Source organism: Girardinichthys multiradiatus, chromosome 8, assembly GCF_021462225.1.
Source record: "Girardinichthys multiradiatus isolate DD_20200921_A chromosome 8, DD_fGirMul_XY1, whole genome shotgun sequence".
Taxonomy (NCBI): Eukaryota; Metazoa; Chordata; class Actinopteri; order Cyprinodontiformes; family Goodeidae; genus Girardinichthys; species Girardinichthys multiradiatus.
Window position 1 is genome coordinate 5,398,816 of NC_061801.1, and position 27,386 is coordinate 5,426,201.

A 27,386-nucleotide genomic window follows, 5' to 3' on the forward strand; every position below is an offset into this window, starting at 1 on the left:
TCACTTATAACATTTTCATGGCATGCACACGTAGAACCTTGGGCGTGGGGGAGGGGTCTTGGCCAATTAGTGTGCAGTGGTGATTGGAGCATGGCTTCGCTTTTGTGGAGGGGCTGGCCGGCCCGCTGGGTGTGCGACGGGGTTGTGCTGCTGGCATGCTAAGGGCACCTCCAGGGTTGAGGTGTGGGGTTGGCAGGGAACTCAGTCTTTGGCGCTTTGCAGAGGCACTTCCTTCAATGCTTCCTCCTGCAGCTCCAGCTGCCAGCCTGGCGCCACTGCGGTCACAGTCGGGTGGGTGGGGCGGTGGAGTACAGTGTTGTACCCGTGCTGGGGCAGCTGGCATGTTGTGATCTGCTTGGGGCAGTTGGTCCCAAGCCAAGACTGGTACACCTGGGCTCGAGGGTGTGTTCGTTGGGTGTGAGTGTTTTATGTGTACGCATGAGGGTGTGAATGTGTGATCGGGCCTATTTCCTCCCTGTCCCACTCCCTGGGGTTCCTGTGCTCTGGGGGCCCTTTGCATGTCTGTGGCTAAGATCTCCTCTGTATCTGTCTCGGATACAAAGGGGCAGGTCTATGGCTCCTCACACTCGCTATTGCATATTTTTATGGAGAAACCTTCTATACATTAGCAAACTCAACTTACACCCACAGGTGTTTGGATTTAGGTGTTAACAGATACACAGATACTCTATACTGATCTGCAGTTACTATTAAATACATCTTGCATTTATTAGTACCGTGCACTTTTTGGTAACATTGCTGTTGATATATATGTTTCTGCAGGTGTAGCATCAAGCATAGCATTATAGCATTAGCTGTAATGATCCACTTGTGAAAGTAAATCCGTTGGCCTTTTTCCTGGCATTCAGACTACAGTGCTACAGAACAAATTAGAATTTTAAAATGAACTCTAAAATGCAGTAATATACAGCAGAGCAACCTGAGCATGATCTCCCAAATGTTTATCTGATGATTTACCTATTTCAGCACATTGCCAAACTGCCATTGTGACAGGATCAGCGTAAAATTAGCCAGTTGTTGAATAAATACAAATTTTAGAAACCGTATAAAACTTGTTTGGCTGTAGGCATGTGTTATCACTAACCTAAAGGCCCCTTTAAACATAGATCCCCAGACCTTTCTTTTTAACATACAAATATACTAAAACCTGAAGGGCAATTCCCAAAGCCATTTGGTCATACTGAACGTGTCAAATTCTCAAACCACGCCGTAGGAAAAACCTAAGCCTAAATTGAGCTATCAGGCATATTGTACTGATGCAGTCTTAAAACATTTAAATCAGGTTTTAAACTTGCATTTATGTAAAAGGTGTGCCCATATTTTTGTATATTTATGTACAATTCCAGCCAGAGCTAATGTACTTATATATTGAAAGAGTTGTTCTGCCTGTAACAAAGCCAGTGTGAAATACCGTCTACTGAAAGCAAGCGATTTTGAAGAAAAAACTACCTGCTGCACTGCTGGGTTAACAGACAAGGTAAAGATATAATTGTTGAACATTCCAGCAGATAGTGCTTTACAAGCAGAGGATAGTAAACAGAACAGAAAAAATTTACCCCAGCAAGAAGACCCTTCCTCACAGCACAATATGGGTGTGGCACACTGAGGAGGCGTGGGGTTGAGGAGGTGGTGAGCAACCACACAGCCAACACCCTGTGATGGAAACCCAATGCAACTTTTTATTTATTATACAAAAGTAACTAGATCTAATCACAGGCAAACCAATTCATTTGGAAAATTTAGTTTAGCAAAATATTCCCATTACAGGGTCTTTATGTTCATACACTGCTCAAAAAAATAAAGGGAACACTTAAACAACACAATGTAACTCCAAGTAAATCAAACTTCTGTGAAATCAAACTGTCCACTTAGGAAGCAACACTGATTGACAATCAATTTCACATGCTGTTGTGCAAATGGAATAGACAACAGGGGGAAATCACTCAGGACCGCTACCTCCGCCTTTGTGCAAGGAGGAACATGAGGAGCACTGCCAGAGCCCTCCAAAATGACCTCCAGCAGGCCACAAATGTGCATGTGTCTGCACAAACGGTTAGAAACCGACTCCATGAGGATGGTATGAGGGCCTGACGTCCACAAATGGGGGTTGTGCTCACACCTTGCAGGACGCTTGGCATTTGCCAGAGAACACCAGGATTGGCAAATTTGCCACTGGTGCCCTGTGCTCTTCACAGATGTGCACAGATGGTCCTCCATGTGCTCGCCAGAGGTAGCCTGACTGCCATTAGGTACCGAGATGAGATCCTCAGACCCCTTGTGAGACCATATGCTGGTGCGGTTGGCCCTGGGTTCCTCCTAATGCAGGACAATGCTAGACCTCATGTGGCTGGAGTGTGTCAGCAGTTCCTGCAACATAAAGACATTGAAGCTATGGACTGGCCCGCCCGTTCCCCAGACCTGAATACGATTGAGCACATCTGGGACATCATGTCTCGCTCCATCCACCAACGTCACGTTGCACCACAGACTGTCCAGGAGTTGGTGGATGCTTTAGTCCAGGTCTGGGAGGAGATCCTTCAGGAGACCATCCGCTGTCTCATCAGGAGCATGCCCAGGCGTTGTAGGGAGGTCATACAGGCACGTGGAGGCCACACACAATACTGAGCCTCATTTTGACTTGTTTTAAGGATATTACTTTAAAGTTGGATCAGCCTGTAGTGCGTTTTTCCACTTTAATTTTGTGTGTGACTCTAAATCCAGGCCTCCATTGGTTAATAAATTTGATTTCCATTGATGATGTTTGTGTGATTTTGTTGTCGGCACATTCAACTTTGTACAGAACAAAGTATTCAATGAGAATATTTCATTCATTCAGATCTAGGATGTGTTATTTGAGTGTTCCCTTTATTTTTTTGAGCAGCATATTGTCAGTGTATTGGGGAAAAAAAATATTGTTATGAAATAATCCTTAATTTCAACCTGGAGCATCTACAAATCAGTGTTTGTTCCTCCACTTTATTATTTAGATGAGTTTATTAAAATCCACAAAGGTTTTTGGTTTTTATATGCTGATGTCTGTTTCCTTTGACAAAATACTCCTGCTTCTTCATAATAAGGGAAGGTAAACACAACAGGTTGAATTTACTCAATATTATTTTAGCAGTAAGTGTTGTGGTTAAGGCTGAAAATGTACAGAGATGATATCATGCAGATTATGAAGATCTCCATGGCATTATCAGACTTCACAGAATGACTCATAAGCAGATTTATGTTGAACATCAACATATTTTTGGCTCCCAGAGCCAATCAGACCTCAGGGCTTATGCAGAGAGATTTTATGTTGTGCATGAGTTGGGAATGCCTCGGATGAACTGGGAAAAGATAGATAAAGAAGGAGGTCCAGGGATCTATACTTGACCTGTTTCCCCCATGACTCCCACCCAGAAAAGTCCCATAAAATGGATGAGGATCAGCCTCATTAGCTGCCTCAAGTCCAGTTTTGTTTCTGCCATTGTTTAAGCAACCTGAAACATGTCTATGTAATGTAGCCTGAGCTGATGGAATTATGCAGGTTTCTTACATTCATATCCATCAGGAAGGTCCACACACAAGCCGCCATGGACACAAGGATTGCTGACACACCAAACGCGTGTTTGGCAGGTCTTTCCCGTGTATTCCTCTGGACAGGAACAGGTAAAATCGTTGAAGGTGACAGAGCATTTTCCTCTGTTCTGACAGGGCTTGGTCTGTAAAGAGAAGCATGGTGATTGGCTTAGAGTGAACTAACACAGCAAATAAAACAGGCAGAACAAAGAAGAAGAAAACTGGCAAATGGAGATATGAGCTGGATTGGTCAAAAGCTTAAAATGCAGTTGATATGTTTACATTAATTTGATGGTTATTGCCAATGGAACATTATTTTGGTCAAAATTAACAATAGGCTAAAGTCTAAGTTTAAATCTAAAGGTGATTTATGTAAAACTAACTATCAGTCTTGTTTATTGTAAAAATGCTGGAGGTTCATTTTTCAAAGCTAGAAGTTTTGATTAAAACCAAACGTTTTATGTGCAGCAGGAGTATTTTTCTAGAACTTTTAAAGAGATCTTGTCAGTATTACTGGACTGTTATGCAGGCAATTGCATCTATAGTGCCGAGAAAAATATTTTACAGATGAATTCTGTTTTGCCTGTTTTTTTGCACTTCAATGCTTTAGTTAAATAATTTTAAATGATGGATTACATGTGTTAGGTATTAATTAGTCAACTCAGAGGCAAGAATGATACAGAGTCAGATTTACTTGCAGCAAGGGTAGCTTTGCAGTGCAAGTCTACAAAGTATTAGCACCCCTCTCTCTTTATTTATACATGCTGGTTCACACACACAGTTCAACAAACATTCAGGGTGTGTGTGTGTGTGTGTGTTGGATCAGAAAGGTCGGGAATTGAACCCAGGACCTTCTTGCTGCAAGGCAACAGTGCTACCAACTGCGCGCCACCGTGCAGCCACAATCAATTCAATTTAATTCAAAAATTCTTTATTAATCCCAAAGTGAAATTAATTGTTGTTGTAGTTCATATTATGCAGGTTTCTTCAAGGAGCCGTTGTAGATGCTGATGCTTGTGGGCAGGAAGGATCTCCTGTAGAGGTCTGTCTTACAGCAGATCTGAAGAAGCCTCTGACTGAAGACACTCTGTTGTTGTAGGATAGTCTCATGAAGAGGATGCTCAGGGTTCTCCATAATGTTCTTCATTTTATGAAGAATCTTTCTTTGCACAATGATCTCCAGTGGCTCCAGAGGAGTCCCCAGAACAGGACCAGAACCTTCTTAATTAGCTTGTTGAGCTTTTTTAAGTCCCTGGCTCTGATGCTGCTTCCCCAGCTGATGATGGCAGAAGAGATGACATTCTCCACAACATACTTGTAGAAGATATGCAAACACTACATAATAATACACATCTAAAGCTCGGCAGATCTCACTGCCTCAGCTAAGGTCAAAGTTCATGATTCACGTGCTTCTACAGGTCCTTCTCAAAATATTAGCATATTGTGATAAAGTTCATTATTTTCCATAATGTCATGATGAAAATTTAACATTCATATATTTTAGATTCATTGCACACTAACTGAAATTTTTCAGGTCTTTTACTGTCTTAATACGGATGATTTTGGCATACAGCTCATGAAAACCCAAAATTCCTATCTCACAAAATTAGCATATCATTAAAAGGGTCTTTAAACGAGCTATGAACCTAATCATCTGAATCAACGAGTTAACTCTAAACACCTGCAAAAGATTCTTGAGGCCTTTAAAACTCCCAGCCTGGTTCATCACTCAAAACCCCAATCATGGGTAAGACTGCCGACCTGACTGCTGTCCAGAAGGATACTATTGACACCCTCAAGTAAGAGGGTAAGACACAGAAAGAAATTTCTGAACGAATAGGATGTTCCCAGAGTGCTGTATCAAGGCACCTCAGTGGGAAGTCTGTGGGAAGGAAAAAGTGTGGCAGAAAACGCTGCACAACGAGAAGAGGTGACCGGACCCTGAGGAAGATTGTGGAGAAGGGCCGATTCAAGACCTTGGGGGACCTGCGGAAGCAGTGGACTGAGTCTGGAGTAGAAACATCCAGAGCCACCGTGCACAGGCGTGTGCAGGAAATGGGCTACAGGTGCCGCATTCCCCAGGTCAAGCCACTTTTGAATCAGAAACAGCGGCAGAAGCGCCTGACCTGGGCTACAGAGAAGCAGCACTGGACTGTTGCTCAGTGGTCCAAAGTACTTTCTTCGGATGAAAGCAAATTCTGCATGTCATTCGGAAATCAAGGTGCCAGAGTCTGGAGGAAGACTGAGGAGAAGGAAATGCCAAAATGCCAGAAGTCCAGTGTCAAGTACCCACAGTCAGTGATGGTTTGGGGTGCCGTGTCAGAGAGAATTTAAGTGCACCCTTTCATCAAACATTTTGACAGGTGGGCGGGACTTCCGGTGAGGGCGGGACTTCCGGTGGGGGCCATATGGGCGCCATGTGGTTGCCATGTGGGCAGGGGTGTGTGTCCAAGGGGCGTAACAGTGGATGTTGATTGGTTGTCGTCATTAGGGGCGATACCTTAAATGAGTCAATTAAAACACAGGGGTGTGTTTAAGGGTGTTACGGGGAAGGCCTTAAATGAGCCAATTAAAACACACAGGGGTGTGTTTAAGGGTGTTATTAATAATCTGTATGTTTTTTCAGGCGTTAATACATCTAAAAAACAAAACAAACAAAAAAAAAGACATGCATCCTTTTATATTTTTAAAGGTATAATCAACTTAATGTTGACCTATCACATGAAATCCTAATAAAGGAACTGTGTAACCTGACAGAATTGTAAGTTAATTTTGCTTTACAGCAGGACCTATTTGTTGAATATATGAGCCAGTCTAAATCCGTTCAAAATAGAAAAGACCTAAAAAAAGTAAATAAATAAAAAAAATTGTGCTTCACTACATCGATGGAACGAGAAAAACCTTCAGCTTCTGCGTCAACATACTGGAAAAGCAGCTGAAATAGGTAAGACGAATATCAGATTAACAGAAAAAAAAAAAGAACATCAGTATACTGTTTCCAAGTTACAAATTGACTAGCAATGATGTGTTTGTTTTTTAATCATGAGAGACTCCATTTTAGGAAAAAAAAAAAAAAGGAATGATAATTTTAGTTACCTGTAGCTTTTCTAAAAAACATTTTACTTTTTCATCTTAGAGTTACAGGGGGTTACAACTGTTAGGGGCGATGTTAGGAAGGGGCAGTTACGTCTGTTTCTTAGATAACATATCACCTTTGAACTCAAGAAGGGTTTTGGTCTTAAAAACATAGTCTTTGCAGTTGAGATAACACTGTCATGTTCTGGTATAAATACTGTGTGTAAATGTTGGGGCTCTGTTTCATTGGTTAACCTCAGTGTCAGGGTCTTCAAATGCTGAATGTCTTTGAACCATAACACTTGTTACATTGAAAAATACCAGTACTGACAAGAAAAAATGTCGGTAAATATTTCAGGAAACCCGGAAATTGTGGCTTCTTCTTCTGATAATTCACAAAAGCACAATGACATCTTAAAACGTAAGTAAGTAAGTAAGTATCATTAAATGCATGTGAATGTTCTCAAATTTTGTTTATATATATTGTTTATATATATATATATATATATAAACAATATATATATATATATTTGTTTCTTTGTCATAGAACCCACCGCTGATGACCTTGATGATTTCATCTTGACACAATCAGATTATGGTAAGTAAATGTTAAATGCAATAAAATATATATATATATATATTATAGTTAACCCTTGACAATGTTTCAATTTATAGATTTGATGAGAGAGGTAAACCCGAATGATCAAGTTGGAGGGTTCAGCGGCTGGAATCCACACTCCAAATTAAGAAGGCGAATTATTTCCAAACAAGAAAAACTCGCAACAACTGAACTTTCTTTTAACACAGAAATTACGACAGATTCTTTGAATACCCCCCCGTCAATTATCATCATTTCCCCTGAAGACACACCGGATAAGTTACCGGCACCACCAGAAAGTAAGTAAGTCCTAAGAACTATCTATTTTTTCTTTGAGAGTGAATGTATTTTATTTATGTGTTATTAGAGACTTTTGTTTTAAACCTCAGATAAAACTGTTTACAGATTCGACTGAGAGCTCTGTGGAAGACATAGTTGTCGAGCAGGAGCAAGGTAAGGAAATAAAAATTAAATAAAAACAATATATATATATATGTATTTTAAGCATAGTTCAATAAAAATGTCATATAAACCTGTTTACAGATACATCCAAAGATGCCACATTGAATCCGCCCACCAGAAGGTCGCTTTTCAAAGATCAAGACAGCTTTCAGCAGAACGGCACAGTTTCAGTCCAACAAGAAGTGAAATCTGGAGGTTTTACCGCAAAGAATCGGAGTAAGATTTTTAAAAAAACTTGTGTATTTTAAAAACTATTTTCGTTTTATTTATGAACGCTGTGCTGCGCAGCGTAAGATAACTTTTATTGTCTTCTGTTTTTACAGAATATTTAACCCCGGCCAAAAGACAGCGACTCTTTGCGCTACAAACCAGAGCAACGCTAGTGAGTGGTTTAATGAACGGTACGTTTTAATTCATACATACATACTGAATTAATTTTAATTCCCCTTTTTTTTTTTTTTTTTTTTTTCAGCTTTAATGTGATTATTTCAATATATATATATATATATTTATTATCTATTTATTTATTTTTTGTTCATTCTCCTTACAGAGGTAACGTTGATGGTAGGACAGATTGGTCACAGAAACGGACAGCGCAGGAAGACAGTCTCTACAGCCTCACGGAATCTTCGTAATAAGGCCTCATCGTTAACGCTTCTGGCAGCATGTCAGATTCTGTTAAAGAAGCATTTTGGTGACATCAAGGTGATTTTAAACTGAACTGATCACTGTGTTTTTGTTTTTTGTTTTTTGTTTTTTCTGTAGGTTAGTTTTATTTTTATTTTTGTTTCTTATGTTCATAGAAAATGGATAACCGTTAATGCAGAAGAAAATAGCACACCGTCTCCACACAGCAAAATTATCATAATCCCTCTACGACACACTCCGCAGATCATCACGGGGGTCATTTCAATACAGGAGTAGCGGTTAGTTCTGATCAAGTAATCAGACTTGCCCTGGATGAAATAAGAAATTTAGTTAATGAACTTAACGAAATCCCCGTTAATGCATCTCCTGCTAACAGTGAAAATTTAATAAATGAACATCAGCACGGTGACGTTTTAAACGTAATCAATCAGGCTCTTTCCGATTTGAACAGCGAACCGTCTCCACACAGCAGCATTGAGGAAAATGATTCACCTGACACTCATCAGAATCTTTCTACGTCACACGCCGCAGATCGGCACGGTGACGTTTTAAACGTAATCAATCAGGCTCTTTCCGATTTGAACAGCGAACCGTCTCCACACAGCAGCATTGAGGAAAATGATCCACCTGACACTCATCAGAATCCTTCTACGTCACACTCCGCAGATCATCACGGGGGTAATTTCAATACGGGAGTAGCGGTTAGTTCTGATCAAATAGAGCGAGATCCTCCAGCTGTGGTTGAACGTGAACATTTTAATAACCATGAAATAAGGAGACCTTTTACCATACCGCCGCCCTGTCCAAGTAACGTTCCAGATTTAGCAGCATTCTATACAGACATCATGCGTATTATAATTGAATTAGCCGACGCTGCGAGATCGTTAACCAGACGTAACGACGTTGTGCAGCTGGAATTAGTGGGTGAAAATCTCAATCGTCACATCACATTTACTGTTACAGATGATGGAAATATGATCCTGCCTGCTTTCGAAAACTTCCTCGACGATTTAGTACAATCGAATGCAAATATACCTGTAGATAATAACATGGAATTTGTTCTTCAGGTTGTTAATGACCCAGCAGGAGGTTCTAAGCGTAAAGCTGCAGGAACGTTAGACTGTGAACTGTTTAATAAGAAAATGCGTCATTTGTATATTATAAACAATACCGGTAATCAGTTATGTTTTGCAATCAGCCTCGCACACGTCTCTGATCCTGAGCTCACGGATCACCGTGCTGTAGAACTGGGGAGGAGATGGCAGCATCAGGCAGGCCTTGACGAGCAAACAGCAGTTACTTTTAGTGATATTGGTAAATTTGAAACCATTCTGAAGAGAAAAATTGTAGTGTTTCACAGAACCACGGGCTCTACTGCTCTGTGTAAATTTGAGACCAGTTTCCCCGATCGTTCAAACCCTCTGTTTTTGCTGTTATTTCAAGGTCATTACTATGGGATAAAAAATCTCAAAGGTTTTATGGGGTGCAGATATATTTGTAATTACTGTTACGCCAGCTATCAGAATGCCAATACACACCATTGTGAAGGTTATTGTCCAGTGTGTCGAACATATAAATGTATGCAAGAGATTAGCAATCCTGTAAGCTGTGCAGGCTGTCAAAGAATCTGTCGTAATTCTTCATGTTTCAGCAGACACAGGGAACCGCGCATCAGAAATAGTGCTGAAAGGCCTATGAGTGACTGTGAGTTGGTAAAACTGTGTAAAGTATGCAAACGGATATACGTTATTCCAATCAGTAAACCGAATAAACCACACGTGTGTAATGTAAAATGCAGTATTTGCGGTGAAAATGTACCCCCCAGCCTAGACATTACATGCGATGATCATAAGTGTTACATTCTGCCTTGCAGTGCAATTAATCAGCTTGATGATAAACTGATTTTTTATGATTTCGAATGCCTCGTCAATGAGAGCGGCGTGCATACCCCCTTTCTGGTCTGTGCTAAAACGTTGAAAGGTGATGAATGGTACGCTTATGGACTGAATTGCACCCAAAAATTTCTCCTGCATTTCAGGAGGCCAATGTACAAAGGTTACACCTTAATAGCGCACAATGCGCGGGGGTACGATGGTTACCTGATTCTCACAGCAATGCTGTAGTTAGGCATTAAACCACATATCGTCATGGTAGGGAGTAAAGTTCTCTGTTTAACCGACCCTGATTACAGGTTAAAATACATTGATAGCCTGTCCTTCATGTGCATGAAGCTTAGTGCCATGCCGAAAGCGTTAGGCTTTACCGATCAAAGCAAGGGTTTTTTTCCCCACCTATTTTCCTCTGAACAACATCTCCAGTATGTAGGGGCTTTTCCTCCTCCATCCTGCTACGCTGTAGAACGCATGAGTCTTCAAGAACAACAGGTGTTTAGCAGCTGGTACAGAGAAGCGAGCAAAGAGGTCTTTGACTTTAAGAAAGAAGCAATTCGTTATTGTAAAAATGACGTTGAAATTCTTTTTCAAGGATGCTTAAAATTCAGAGACGAGTTCTTTAAGGAGACAAGTGTGGATCCGTTTAAAAGTATCACAATAGCATCAGCCTGCATGAAGGTTTTTGTAACCAATTTCCTTCCTCCTCAAACCTTAGCCATTCCATCACCTCTGGACTACAGACGTAGCAGTAAAACGTTCTCCAGCGCGTCCATTCAATGGCTCGGCTGGATTGCAGACAGCAGAGCCATATTTATCGAGCATGCATTAAATAGGGGTGAAAAGAAAATCGGGCCATATTCAGTGGATGGGTATGCAGAGATTAACGGTGTCAAAGTTGCGTTTGAATTTTATGGCTGTTTTTTCCACGGCTGTAAAAAGTGTTACATGCCTCATGACAAGTGTCCGTTGAGAGGGGTCGCATTTGAACAGTTTTACGCAGCCACTGTTGAGAGAAGTAAGGTGTTACAAACTGTGTACGGCCTTCGTCTCGAAGTCATATGGGAGCATGAGTGGATTGAAATGAAAAAATCAGACCCAGGGGTGATCAGCTTTCTTGAGAAAGTTAATGCACCCGAACCGCTATCCCCCCGGGATGCGCTGTATGGTGGACGCACCTGTCCTATGAAGTTGAGGTACACAGCGGAACCGGATGAAACTGTACACTATGTGGATTACACATCTCTGTACCCTTATGTAAACGCCAACTGCGTTTTTCCCCTCGGACACCCCACCATCATTTACAAAGATTTTGATGACCCCAGCAGCTACTTCGGTATAATCAAAGCTGTGGTCTACCCACCACGTAACCTGTTGTTCCCTGTTTTACCTTACAGAACATCCCAAGGTAAACTTGTGTTCACTCTCTGCCGCTCATGCGCTGAATTAAATAACCAGTCAGGTCCCTGCATGCATAATGATCAAGAAAGAGCTCTGACGGGAGTTTGGGTGACTGTAGAATTCTGTAAAGCTTTGGAGTGTAGTTATCGTCTTGCTAAAATCACAGAGGTGTGGCATTTTGAAAAGAGAAGTGATACAATCTTTAAAGGTTACATTCATTGCTTTTTAAAGGGTAAGCAGGAGGCTTCAGGCTATCCGTCTGAAGCAGTGGATCAGGAGAGTAAGTCAAAGTATATAAGCGACTACAAACTGCATCAGGGCATCCAATTAGACCCTGAGAAAATCGAGATGAATCCTGCCAAAAGGCAGGTTGCAAAATTGTGTTTAAACAGTTTTTGGGGGAAATTTGCGCAAAGAAGTGATCTGTCTCAGACCACAGTCATCACTAATCCTGAAGACTTTTTCAGCTTCATGTTCTCGAGTAAATACAGGGTTAACTATTTTCATTTTTTCAACCCTGAAATGTGTGTAGTGCAGTGGAACTACAGCAAACGTGTCATATATCCACCAAGTAAGACAAATAATGTGTTTATAGCAGCATTCACCACCGCTTATGCACGTTTAAAACTTCTCAGCAGCATGGAGAAGTTACAGGACAGATTGATTTATATTGACACGGACAGTTTGATTTATGTGACAAAAAGTGGTGAAACTCCTCTGGAATTGGGGAATTATCTGGGTGATCTTACTGACGAGTTAGATGGTGACAGCATTTCGGAGTTTGCATCGACAGGACCCAAGAGTTATGCATACCAAACTAAAAACCGTAAAAAAGTAGTGATACGTGCTAAAGGCATCACTCAGACGCATGAATGCAGCGAGAGGGTCAATTTTGACAGCATCAAAGGGCTGGTCGAGGGCTACTTATAGGGGTCAAGTGAGGGTGTCATTGAAATCCCCCAGCACACGATCAGGAGGGATAAAAAGAGATTCCGTTTGACAAACGCGACATTTCTTAAAAAGTTTCGACTGGTGTATGATAAGAGACGTCTTTTTTCTGACGGGACAACTCTGCCTTTCGGTTATTAGAGTTGAAGAAGAAATAAAATAAAAAGTCACATGGATTTACAGGAGATTGATTTTGATCCTAGATTTAGAGCCCCTTTCTCATGTATGATAGTTGGACCCAGCGGCTGCGGGAAAACTTTCTTTGTAAAAAGTATTTTACAAAACTGTAATCATGTCATGGATATTGTTCCAGAAAATATTGTATGGATTTACACATCTTTTCAACCCATGTATGCTGAATTGCAGAAGATGAATAAAAATATTACCTTTGTGGAAGGATTGCCTCATTCTTTTGAAGATGAAAACCTGTTTCCTCCTGATCAGAATCATCTGATTATTCTAGACGATGTTATTGCTCAAGCCTCAGATGATGAAAACGTGATGAAGGTCTTTACCCAGTTTCGTCACCATCGTAATATGAGTGTTATGATGTTGACTCAGAATGTATTTCATCAGGGAAAGTTCAGTCGCACTATTAGTTTGAACTGTAATTATATGGTGTTGTTTAAGAACCCGAGAGATAAGCTGCAGCTGAATATATTGGCCCGCCAAATGTTTCCATCTCAAAAGGGTCTCTTCTTGGAGAGTTTTGAAGACGCAACGAGAGAAGCTCATGGATATTTAATCATCGATTTTACGCCTACCTGCCCAGAACATTTCAGACTGAGAACGGGGATACTTCCTCAGCAGTGGCCTGCTGTGTACGTACCCAGAACAAAGTAAGTCATCATGTCAGCGCGTATAAAAAGGAATTTACCATTATTCAGAGCTTTGTACCAGGCCTGTCCACAGAAACGTAAAGATATTCTCGCACACTGCTCTCCCGACTTTATTCAGGCTCTGTGCGAGATTGCACTGAATATCCTAAAAGGTAACATTAAACTATCACCCTCTCAACACCGACAATTGAAGAAACAAAGAAATATCATCAGATTGTTGGGTGATAAAAGAACCGGGATAAAAACTAAACAGTTGGCTCTCAAAAAGCAACGAGGTGGTTTTATTCTGCCCATCTTAACGGCTCTTGCACCCTTGATCGGTGATCTAGTGGGTGGAATCATCAGGAGATAATGTCTCTCAGAACATCGCAGAAGATGTTTCTCATTTCCCCTCATCAATTCAAGCGTCTGACCCAGTCAGACACGTCCATCAGACAGACGGCGGAGGAGAATTTGGATGCTGAAATGAGAGCGATATTAAACGAGCCGGGTTTGACTTCTTATGAAAAAATCAAGAGATACGATGCTCTTCTCCAGAGGTATCTGACTTTACTTAAGCAAGGTGTCAAAGAAGAAAAACAGCGGGTCAGTTTAACGCTGCAGCGTGACACAGAGGTTCCTGAACATGAGCGGTCCCAAGAAAAACAAGGCCCAGGGCAGGACGAGGCCCCTAAGGATCAGGTTCTTACGGAAGTACTGAAAAGCCTTCCTAAACACAATCGTAAAAATGCCGAGTACATTTTGAAGAAATTATCCGAAAGAAGTGAGAGTTGGACTTCGCGAGGTGAATTTGTATTTAACGGAAATATTATAAAGGGGTCCCACATGATTGATTTGTTGAAAAATCTCATGCTTCCGTTTAAAAAATCTGGAGCATCACAAACCCGAGGATGGTCTGATTTTCTACACTCCATGTCAGAAGTAAACATACCTATATCTTCAGTCATTAACCCTTATGCTCGTGAAGAATATAGACGTTTCAAAACAGAGGGTACATCGATTGAAAATGGGGGTACACCCCCCAGCGTTAAGCAGAGAAGAAAAAGAAGAAGAAGGCAGATAACTCATTCTCCCTACTGGTCGAGATCTGAGCTGGAAGATCCAAAAAATGCTGATGGGAGATCAAAAAGGTCTCTTCGTAAGACGACACTACCACCCCGATGGATTACATTTTCACCATAAACCGTTATAAGAAAAATGAAACATGTAGTCTATTTCTTTTATTCAATAAAATATTTATTGATTATATTTTTCAAGTCTAACTTCGTTCTCTACTTCACACACTAACATATGATATCATTACACAAATATTAAATCATAAGAAGAAAAAAAAAACAATGAAAAAAAAATAAAAAAAAGACATTTTAAATTCCATAACAATCCAGAAACATCTCCAAAGAGCATGTTCCGTGAGTATAAAATGTACAACTTTGATTAATGACACACTTCTGATATTTTTTCACAAAGTTAGATACCATTAAATCATTCTTAATCACATCTCCGGTGTATTTCGACAACACTTGCTGCATTGATAATCCGCACGCTCTATGACATAGATAAAAAATGCAATGGTGACCGCACACAGTGGACAGAGTGTTTTGAAGCTGATTATTATGATACAATATTTTTGAGGATCTGTCTTCTAAAAATGTTACGATGCTTGACGGGTAGAACTCAAAATCCGGAGAGAATCCATAAGAGTCAAAAAAGCTGGATTGACCATTCTCATCCAATGTCAGAGCTAGCCAGTGTTCCCCCGGCATGTGTGAAGGATGTGTATTCACGATAAAGTAGGCCGGCCCTGGGAATTTGTCAGCTAGCAGCGGCAGCTGGTCGCACGGCCACACACCGCAAAACAAATCTTCCAGCAGATGACGCATCAGGCTCTCAATTTCATGATTATTCATGCCTGATTAGATTAATAATAATCCACCAGCACACGCCTCTTTGAATCAATCTCTAAAATAGAATCATAACAAGCGTAGATGATCAGCGTGGTGGTATATGGCAACGGGTTTCTGAAGCGCATTTCCAATCTTAAATTCCCACTGGAAACTGGAGATAGAGCATCTGTGTCCTCACCCGGGTTAAGATTAAATGTGAATAGAGAGTATCCTTGATTAAATTCCTGACGTGATATACTCAGTGGAAGATCTTTTAGATGTCGTCCTGTAGCCGTAAACAAGTTGCAATACTCTCTCACTGAATGACCTTGGTTAAAATTTGGCTGGAAGGCTTTAGCAGGAATTTGTCTGCCATCCTTACACAAAGCTAAATATTCCATATCAAAATGATTAAAGTCAAACGGATTGAGATTGCGTGTTCCTGTAAAAGCGTCATGATCCAGTAACGCAATCACCACATACTTGGGAAAGATGCCTAAGAAAAGATTCTCTTGGTTGCATACCCTTGAATTTTCAGGGATGGAATATGTTTTTACATTCACACGTGAAAGTGGATACAGAGCATTTGCTTTCATTAAAGCTGAAGCGTGCCCCAGTCGTACAGCTGGAGAGACAGTAACTTTTTTGATAAAAAGAGATGCTCCTAATATCCTGAGTTTGTAAGTGGAGTCTCTTGCGGCCATGAGACAAAAGGCATCGTTGGCTCTTGTAAGTTTAATTTTAAGGTCAACAGAGTTTAAAAGAAGTCTCTCGCAGAAAAATATGTCGGCATGCAGGGGGCCTAGGAGATGTACCTCCCTGGAATTTGCCGTAAAGCCTGCTCTGCTGTCAAGACCTTGGTTAGGGCCGTTAGTTGTAACAATAGAGTTCAGAGCACCTGCAGTGTCTTTATAAAAAAGACCAGAGCTAAACTGGGTTTTTAAAGAATCCTCAGAAAAGTTTAACAATGTCTCAATCATGGCTCTATATGGATGTGTAGCGCTGGATTGTGAAATCATTCGATCTCCGAGAGTGACGTCACACTGACTGAAGATGGTGTTTAACGGGTAGTTGATGAGCCCTACAGGTGCATCATCTGGCAGGTTTGTTCCATTCTCGTTAGTAATTTTCACTCTGAGATGCAACAGCGTATCGTTGAGATCCAGATACTTTTCTCCGTCTCCCGGAATGAAAAACTCGATCGGCCCTCCATCGGTGATTGCTGATAAAGGCTGGATCTCGGTGTAAATTTTATCTTCGATCGATAGCTGCGTCATCGGGGCAGAAAATAAGTCCAACTCTGCCAGCGTGCACTCTGATGATTTGTTATGTAAAAGAGCCATTATTTAAATATATCAAAACTTGCGGATGACTTCCTTCCTCTTCGTTTGTCAGCTGCGACTGATCTCCTTTTTCGCGTTTGTCGTTGTTTTTTAACCGTCCTTAAACGATCACCAGGGGGTCTTGTTCTGGGTCTTTTGGATAAAACCATAATTCCTGAACCTTCTTGACCGTCGATGTGTGCAGAACCACTCATTTTACTCACGGCTCTACCGATGACATCCGAAGCGATATTTGATGCAGCCGTTTTAAGATGGGGTTTTGCAATTGCAAATCCTTTTTTAACCAGAGGGGATACGAAGCGGAATAATTTTGAAAATAATGATCCAATTCCGCGTCCGTACATGACCGGGGCCCCATAAAACCCTGGCAGATTACCGCCTGATTGACTTACATAGTAATTTACAAAGCGATTTGGATCACGTCTCAGACTTAGATGTGCCATGTTCTCTCTTGCCTGCTTGATGCAGTGTTGAATGACCAGCGTAATATGAATGATAACCAATCAATCTTAGAGGTTATATACATATCTCTGGAATAGTTTATACAAATAAAATTTATCTCAGGCTACGTTGTGATATCACCGGTCTGAAGTGTAGTCTTATGACGGTCTTTCCATAGACGAAATTTACAGGAACGTTTTGGTCCGATTTAATTTCTATATTGATATTTTCAATATGTCTTCTGGAGACTGGAAGGTAGTGGGCGGGGTTAAACGTCTGAGTAATCATATCACTGAATGTGCCTTGTACTTTGACGGTCCGCAGTAAAGGTGCAAAAGTGTCGCCTACTATTTGTGGGCTGACCACGTCGCTGTAACAGTATAGGTGATAGAAACCAGCCTTTATATCCGCCGGAAAAGGAGCCAGTTTTGGTTCAGAAACATGAATCCATTCCCCTGGTTTCACGCCCATCATATAAGCTAGAGTGCTGAAGAAGCGTATTTCATACGGACTATTTGCTTGAAATGCAAATCTCTTTTGAACTTTGCTGAATTTAATGCGTAAACCCGATTTCAATTTTTTGAAAAACATTTCCATCTCTGTCTCGAGTTGAACAACGCTGTTATAGTAGCCACTTCTGATCCTTTGCGTATTGATCTCCACATCACCAACCTTCCTCCATTCAAAGTAGGCATCATAATCCGGTAAATTATGCCATGTATGAGGGTATGAAATCTCGGCTAATGCAACCATCCATTGGCCTTCTAAATCAATATGTTGAGCTAAATTTACACGGAAACTTGAACTGGTATTATTTTTAAACACTTCCATGCTAGCATTAGATGGAAGAGTAACGTAAAAGCCATCATCCTCTACCTGACGGTTCATGATGCTGTGTCAACTGTGAGGTTTAGTGCAAACCTTTTTTATACGTTTCGAAGTTCATCAAACTTGATCCAACTGTTGAATTTCTCAGGCCAGTTTTTCCAGCTTACAAAAACCTGTTTGACTCCCTTGACCGTACGTCGTTTTAATATTTTTTCCACTTGATACATCTTGTCGTTAAATATTTTTACTTTTTGAAGTTCCTCAGCGTAAAAGGAACCCTCGATAGGTTCTCCATCCAAATCTTTGAGTTTGTATACAGGAGGAGAACGGGGTATCCGGTCATAGACTGTAAACACTTCATCCGTAAAACTCTGTTCGTATTTTTTGTCAAACACTCCACGGACCTTGGATATTCTGACAAGATCCCCTTGTTTAAACGTTGTCACTGAGTCCTTGCAATATCTGTTGGACTTGACATCATACAGATTCTGAAACACTTGAAAGGCATTTTCTGGGGTCACTTCCATAGGGCTCATTTTAATGCTGGAGTGGTAGGAATGGTTGTAGCTTCTAGCTAGGTTTTGCAGTACATCGACGTACCGCCGGGTATTGTTAGCTGTAAAATATCTCCACATCCTTGTTTTTAATGTGCGGTTAAATCTCTCGACCACTGAAGCTTTTGCTTCACTCGCTGTGGCAAAATGTTCAATACCGTGTTTCTCCATTAAAACTTTAAATTTCTTGTTAAAAAATTCTTTACCGGCATCAGTCTGAAGTTTTTTGGGGATCTGACTTTCTGTAAAAACTGATTCAAATGCCTTTACCACCTCAGCGGCTGTTTTCCTCTTCAAAACTCGTACATACGCCCTTTTTGAAAAGATGTCAATGACTGTTAATAAATAATTATAACCATCATTTTCCATGGCCAGAGCTTGCATGTCACAGAGATCAGCCTGGAACTGCCTCAATGGTCTGGTGACAAAAACTCTGTTTCTCGGGAACTTTATTCTTGCAGGTTTATGTAGAGTATAGGTATCTTCTCCTGATAAAAAATCTTTAACTTTTTCAACCGCAACCTTCTTTCCCGTTTCATCTTGCATAACCCTCCTCAGCCTATCTACACCCCCAAAACTTCCCGGATTTGAAGGGCTATAATATACTTTCTTCATCAGCCGTCTTCCTGCCATCTCTGCCGATTACTTGTTAAATAATGAGAAAAAACACACAGGAGGGTAGCTTTATCCTTATTTTTTTTTTATTTTTTATTTTATTTATTTAATATAAACAAAAAACAACCAGAAAACAAAATCAGATAAAATGCAGATGAATTCAAACACTACTAGCTTTTTAAACAACACTTTTGGGAAAGGTTACTATGTTCCTACTTTAATTGTATTTAATAGTAAAAAAGAAAAAAGAAGAAAAATCATATAATGCAGATTAACTAAAGTACTGGAATACTAAAAAAAAAAAAAAAAAAAAAATTATACAACAACAAGTCATCAAACATGTGAGATCAGTTTGTCAGTCCATAGCACTCTGAAACAGAGTTAAGTTGTTTGAGATGTTTCTCATCGACCATGCGATCATAAACGTGCGCTATTGCACTGTGGATGCCTTGTACCGATTTCAGTTCATATAAAACCGTCTTGGCAATCGTCTTCACTCTGAAGTCATCCGCTTGTATGCTTCAAAGTACCAGAAGATTCTGAATAGCAGGAATGAGTTTGGGGGTTACGAGTCGTCGTACGATGCGTTGAAAGTTGACTTGGTAATAATCCTCCCCCAGTACCTCCAGGCAATGGTGTTGACGCTGGCTTGGGTGGTTCGTTATACATCCATAGCAGGTTTCTCTGACATAGTTCAAAGAGGTTATGTTGAATAAATGAAGTATCGCTGTTTTCACCGTATTGATGAGGGTGGTTGAGAACCAACCGTCAATTTCGTCCTCCTGGTTACTCTCATCCTCTGCTGAAGGCTGAGGGTCCTCCATCGGTTCCAGGGTTTGTGTAGGGGCTTCGGTAGAGGGTGAGTAGCCGGTGGCTACCTCCTCCTCCACGACCACCTTCATGTCTTCAGGCAGGACATTCGCGTCTACAGACTCAGCCATGAATAGCGGTGATGGTGAGCAGAGGTCTGGAGAAAGCGGTAGATATTTCATGTTGTATCCTGTAGGTGATGCAGGACTGTAGTGGTTTTCTGAGAATGAGGATGTTGAGGTGGATGGTGAGAAGAGGTCAGGGGAAGGCGGATGATATGGTCCAATGTTGAAGCTTTCATCGTGCTCAGGAGAGAAGTGGATCTCTGCTCGGTGGTTGTAGAGATCCCTGTATGGTGTCGGTCCACTCATTCTCATGATACGATTCTCAGTGTCTGTGAGCTTGCAGTTATCCCCCCGTATATATATCATAGGAAGGGGCGTGTCCTCAGAAGAGGGTTCGTTCTAAACGTAAAACAGGAAACGTCAGCGTTTTTTTCACTGACATGACATCGATCCAACTTCGTAACTTTTGGAAAAGGTCGGAAAGACGATGTCCAATTTCACTCATCTTCTCTGCCCAAGCTTCAAACGGCAGAGCCAGCATTGTCTTGAATACGCCGCAGTCCTGATTGAAAGCCTCCAACACAAACAGATCTGAGGGACTCGTCCGGTTGTTCCTGCGTCTGCTTGCCCGAAAAGACCAGCGGCCATTTGCTGTGATTTTTGACCCCCACACTGCGCTAAAGAGAGGTTCTCTCTCAGCTATTTCAACATCGGATGGTATATGAAACATTCTCGCCCGTTTTACAGGTCGAGGAGACAGTTCATTTTCTTCTTCTTCTTCTTTCTCCCTCTCCTGCCTTGAGACTGTTTCAGGGCTATCATTAAGGTGCGGGATTGCAAGCTTTAACACAGCCCAGTCGCTGTGGGTGAGTGTACACAGAGCCAGTGATCCATTAAATACCTCGTCTTGATCCAATTGATACAGGCAAAGCTCTCCTATTTCATACATGAAAATATAACCCCAGCTGCCAACCAGGCCATATGGCTCCAAAGACCATTCTTCCTGCAGAGTCTTGAACGGGGGTCTTTGTACCCTGCAGATGTAGTATGTTGATTTCTTAGGAGCATTCAATTCACGGGATGAATACTGGTAGACGGTCACTGGGGTTTCGCACAGAACTGACATACCTCTTGGCCGAACCGAGGTCTGATTTTCAACCATGGTTGTTGAAGTTGATTTTGGATCCTCATCATCGGTAGAGTATGTCACGACGGGAATTCCGATAGGTATCTCCGTTGAGGAAGTATATGATGCAGTTGCTTGTTCATCATCATCATCTTGGCACGCGTTGCGTTTCTCCTCCGCTTGACGATAAACTCTCTTAACTCTAGCCATTGTTGAACGGGTGTTCTTTTTTTTTTCCAACGAATGCTGCATGTAAAGTGCAGAGTTTTATCTCTGTATTTAAAGTAAACACTAAGGCACGCCCTATTGTTTTCATTGGGTTATTCAAGGTTTAACGATGCTTACAAACACACCCCCTCTATTTTTAATTGGTGCTGATGCCAAACAGTTTCCGATAATACCATATTTGTCTTGTTCTATTTATAACAAACACACCCCTGTGTTTTAATTGACTCATTTAAGGTATTGCCCCTAATGACGACAACCAATCAGCATCCACTGTTACGCCCCCCTTGGACACACCACCTGCTTGACCACGTGACCTCCTGCCCACGTGGCAACCACATGGCGCCCATATGGCCCCCACCGGAAATCCCGCCCTCACCGGAAGTCCCGCCCACCTGTCAAAATGTTTGATGAAAGGGTGCACTTAAATTCTCTCGTGTCAGTTGCTGGTGTTGGTCCACTGTGTTTTATCAAGGGCAGGGTCAATGCAGCTAGCTATCAGGAGATTTTGGAGCACTTCATGCTTCCATCTGCTGAAAAGCTTTATGGAGATGAAGATTTTATTTTTCAGCACGACCTGGCACCTGCTCACAGTGCCAAAACCACTGGTAAATGGTTTACTGACCATGGTATCACTGTGCTCAATTGGCCTGCCAACTCTCCTGACCTGAACCCCATAGAGAATCTGTGGGATATTGTGAAGTGAACGTTGAGAGACTCAAGACCCAACACTCTGGATGAGCTAATGGCCGCTATCGAAGCATCCTGGGCCTCCATAAGACCTCAGCAGTGCCACAGGCTGATTGCCTCCGTGCCACGCCGCATTGAAGCAGTCATTTCTGCAAAAGGATTCCCGACCAAGTATTGAGTGCATAACTGTACATGATTATTTGAAATATTGACGTTTATTGTATTGAAAACACTTTTCTTTTATTGGTCGGATGAAATATGCTAATTTTGTGAGATAGGAATTTTGGGTTTTTATGAGCTGTATGCCAAAATCATCCGTATTAAGACAATAAAAGACCTGAAATATTTCAGTTAGTGTGCAATGAATCTTAAATATATGAATGTTAAATTTTCATCATGACATTATGGAAAATAATTAACTTTATCACAATATGCTAATATTTTGAGAAGGACCTGTAGATCTGGATGACTTGCTGTCTTCTTCATTTTCTTTCAGCTTTTCCCTTTCAGGAGGCGTCACAGTGAGTCACCTCCATATTACCTTGTCTTCTGCATGTTCTTCTCTCACTACCATCATATCCTCTTTCTCTCCATCCATAAATCTCCTCTTTGGTATTCCTCTAGGCCTTCTGTCTGGCAGTTTTAGCCTCAGCATCCTTCTACAGATGTACTCAATATCCATCCTCTTTACATGTTCAAACCATTTGAGTCTGGCCTCTCTGGTTTTATCTGGAAAGGGGCAAATGCATTTTCTCTGCACTTCAGGAGAACAGCCAGATGTATGACGTGTCTCCTGCAAGTCTCAGGACTTGCAGGAGATACTTGCGTGGATACTTGCTTAATACTTTGGCAGGTACTACAAAGTATGCAAAGTCTGCAAAGTTCAAGATGTGTTTAATGCCACAGATACTATTCATCTCCCAAAAAGAGGCAGTATTTCATGTAAAAAGATGGCATTGGTTTGAATTTGAGTTATTTTTGAGGCCAAACATAACACAACTCATGCTTAAAACTGAATGGTGACCAACAGAGCTTCTGCTAGATGAAAACACTCCAAATCACACCCAACTCATTCCCCAAAGGATCTTTTTATGGATTATAAGTAATTGTGAATGTAAAGTAATTTATTGGATCTAATGTTATATATTTGGCATTTATTTTGGTCATTTTAGAAGTTCATATTATTTTGAACATGGAATTGAAACAAAAAATTATATTTTAATATTTTTAACAAGAAAGAGTAAAACAAATGAATACCTTATGAATTAATTTACATAAAATAGTTTTGTCCGTCAATTACATCAGCAGAGTAAAAAAGGCAGGTATTTCTTACCTTGCAGGTATCATCACTGATGCAGCCCTCCCTCCAATTTTCAGATTCACTTGATACATAAACTACTTCATCTGAGCTGTTCCAGCCACCCGGATCCAAATGTGCAGAGTCTAAACGAAAGTCCTGGAGGCAGCCTTTAAAATGCCCCCCCCACCTATCAAAATCCCAGCCTTGTGGAAGCCCTCCAACATAAGCCTTATCTCCGCTCCTAACATTCATCATAGGGATCTCTCCTATTCCATAGTTAAGGCCTGTGTGATTAAAAATCACATGTGTGTGTTTGACTTCCACAGAAAGAAATTGCTTCTCCCCAGTGGTGAGAAACACTGGAGCCGTCAGTGGGGGGCTGTCAGGCAGGGAGCTGACAAAAACCCTCCCCATCCTCAGATAGACTGAAAAGTAGATTTTGTCTTCATCTTCTGCAGGAGGTCTTCTCAGCTGGAGCAGCAGCCCATCTGGCTTCAAGGACTTCATGAAAAAAGAGACACTGAAGTTGCTTCCATGACTCTCTTTGATATCATAGGAGCTAAAACTCACGGTGTCCTCGTGGCTGTAGGTCCATGAAAAATATTCTGTCAGAGGACAAGCAGAAGATTAGTCAGATTTACGATTTACCTCACATTTCAGCAACTCAGTAACTCAGGAAAAGAGGCATCGATTATTCAGAACACAGATGACATCTATCTATCTATCTATCTATCTATCTATCTATCTATCTATCTATCTATCTATCTATCTATCTATCTAGGCAGATTATTGACACATTAACATGTTTTGTTGTGGTCTAACCACCACTGTTGTTAGCTTTTGTTTCAATAAATTGCTTGAAATGAAGAAATTACAATTGCAAGCTTCTACTTCTACTGCCCTACTTTCATACTATATCACTGTAGCTTGAACTTTTTATGTTTTCCATAAATTTCACCCAAAAGCCAAATATCCCTAACTTTCTAGAATTGCGCCGCTCAAGGTGGCAGCAGGTTGGAGTAGCTTGATTCTGCAGTCGTGGGGTGGATCAGAGATGGACAAGAAGCTGAGTACAGGGAGCTGGTGGAGCGCTTTGTGGCATGATGTAGAAACAATCATCTCATCTTGAACGTGACTAAAACTAAGGAGAGGATTGTAGATTTTTTTTTATTAGATATGTGTATATTGTACATTGTAAATTGTAAATTTGTATATTCTGTAATGCAAAAACAGAACAAAAGAGCAAAGTGTACCGGAGGCAAATTCCTTGTTTGTACAGGTCCTTCTCAAAATATTAGCATATTGTGATAAAGTTCATTATTTTCCATAATGTCATGATGAAAATTTAACATTCATATATTTTAGATTCATTGCACACTAACTGAAATATTTCAGGTCTTTTATTGTCTTAATACGGATGATTTTGGCATACAGCTCATGAAAACCCAAAATTCCTATCTCACAAAATTAGCATATTTCATCCGACCAATAAAAGAAAAGTGTTTTTAATACAAAAAACGTCAACCTTCAAATAATCATGTACACTTATGCACTCAATACTTGGTCGGGAATCCTTTTGCAGAAATGACTGCTTCAATGCGGCGTGGCATGGAGGCAATCAGCCTGTGGCACTGCTGAGGTCTTATGGAGGCCCAGGATGCTTCGATAGCGGCCTTTAGCTCATCCAGAGTGTTGGGTCTTGAGTCTCTCAACATTCTCTTCACAATATCCCACAGATTCTCTATGGGGTTCAGGTCAGGAGAGTTGGCAGGCCAATTGAGCACAGTGATACCATGGTCAGTAAACCATTTACCAGTGGTTTTGGCACTGTGAGCAGGTGCCAGGCCGTGCTGAAAAATGAAATCTTCATCTCCATAAAGTTTTTCAGCAGATGGAAGCATGAAGTGCTCCAAAATCTACTGATAGCTAGCTGCATTGACCTTGCCCTTGATAAAACACAGTGGACCAACACCAGCAGCTGACACGGCACCCCAAACCATCACTGACTGTGGGTACTTGACACTGGACTTCTGGCATTTTGGCATTTCCTTCTCCCCAGTCTTCCTCCAGACTCTGGCACCTTGATTTCCGAATGACATGAAGAATTAGCTTTCATCCGAAAAAAGTACTTTGGACCACTGAGCAACAGTCCAGTGCTGCTTCTCTGTAGACCAGGTCAGGCGCTTCTGCCGCTGTTTCTGGTTCAAAAGTGGCTTGACCTGGGGAATGCGGCACCTGTAGCCCATTTCCTGCACACGCCTGTGCACGGTGGCTCTGGATGTTTCTACTCCAGATTCAGTCCACTGCTTCCGCAGGTCCCCCAAGGTCTGGAATCGGCCCTTCTCCACAATCTTCCTCAGGTTCCGGTCACCTCTTCTCGTTGTGCAGCGTTTTCTGCCACACCTTTTCCTTCCCACAGACTTCCCACTGAGGTGCCTTGATACAGCACTCTGGGAACAGCCTATTCGTTCAAAAATTTCTTTCTGTGTCTTACCCTCTTGCTTGAGGGTTTTCATGAGCTGTATGCCAAAATCATCCGTATTAAGACAATAAAAGACCTGAAATATTTCAGTTAGTGTGCAATGAATCTAAAATATATGAATGTTAAATTTTCATCATGACATTATGGAAAATAATGAACTTTATCACAATATGCTAATATTTTGAGAAGGACCTGTATGTACGAACTTGGCAATAAAGCTGATTCTGATTCTGATTCTGATTTTAAGAGAAGCAGGAATAGGTCAAAAACTATTTCCATCATGGGGATGGAAGAAGAAGTGGAGGTGGTGGAGGAGTATAAATACCTCAGTGTTCACCTGGACAACAGACTAGAGTGGAGATGCAACTGTGAAGCCATCTACAAGAAGGGACAGAGCAGACTGTACTTCTTGAGGAAGCTTAGGTCCTTTGGTGTTTGCAGCAAGATGCTGCATATCTTTTTTAAGTCTGTTGTGGAAAATGTGATCTCTTCTACCATCATCTGCTGAGGAAGCAGCATCAGAGCCAGGGACTTAAAAAAGCTCAACAAGCTGATAAAGAAGGCTAGCTCTGTTCTGGAAACTCCTCTGGAACTTCTGGAGATCATTGTGCAAAGAAGGATTCTTCATAAAATGAAGAACATTATGGAGAACCCTGAGCATCCTCTTCATGAGACTGTCCTACAACAACAGAGTGTCTTCAGTCAGAGGCTTCTTCAGATCTGCTGTAAGACAGATGCTACAGGAGATCCTTCCTGCCCACAGCCATCAGCATCTACAACGGCTCTTTGAAAAAACCTTCATAATATGAACTACAACAACAATTAATTTCCCTTTGGCATTAATAAAGTATTTTTTAATTGAATTGAATTTTTGTGAATAGTGTGTATATATATGGGCTGGGTGAACCTCATGGGCTGGGTTATGCGTGTTGTGATGTGTCTGCCCTTTTGCTCCAGCTCCGTGCAGGTGCTGTGGATCCGGAGCACAGTGTATATAAGCTGTCTGTTTTCTCCTTCCGGAAGAGAGAGGAAGGGGTCTGTCTCTCTACTGGTCTTCTCCACACTCCGTGACACGCGTGGGTGGGCTGCTCTGCTCTGCTTAGGAACAAGCCCCAATTTGTTATGACTGCCTAAACAAAATGGGAGACCATGTTATCAATAAAAGTGCACAACATTAACATTTATTTAAAATTAAGGACAAACTCAAATGTGCACAATAAGGACGAAACGCAGCCCAGCAGCAGAGCAGCCCACCAGCCCCTTACACGTGGAGCATGGAGAAGACCAGCAGAAAGAGGGTTAGGGTTAAGGAATGAGAGGAGCTTATACATGCTGTGCTCAGAATCCATAGCACTGGCACAGTGGAGTTTCTCCTCCACCATAAGTTTCAGCAGCAATGGGCAGGAGGAAACACCATCAGCATTTTTATCAGCTTATAAGCATAATGGGAAAGAGCAGCTAAGGGGTTTCCTGTCAGGTGCACAGAGCATTTTGCTAAATAATTTAACCCGGTACATTTCTCTGTGCACATTAATCAGTCCATGGAGTCAAAAGCAAACATGTTTTTCACTCATCACTG

The 27,386-nt window shown here is 41.3% G+C and overlaps 1 protein-coding gene across 1 annotated transcript in view; it reads right to left on the minus strand.

The window, feature by feature from the left end:
• crb2a (crumbs cell polarity complex component 2a) overlaps positions 1-27,386 on the minus strand; it is a 77,147-nt gene that overhangs the window by 15,877 nt on the left and 33,884 nt on the right. Inside the window, exons 8-9 of the mRNA XM_047371669.1 lie at positions 23,359-23,930; positions 3,563-3,728 (exon numbers count right to left, since the gene is read on the minus strand). Coding sequence (XP_047227625.1) covers positions 3,563-3,728; positions 23,359-23,930 — 738 coding nt within the window. The remainder of the gene's footprint in view (positions 1-3,562; positions 3,729-23,358; positions 23,931-27,386) is intronic.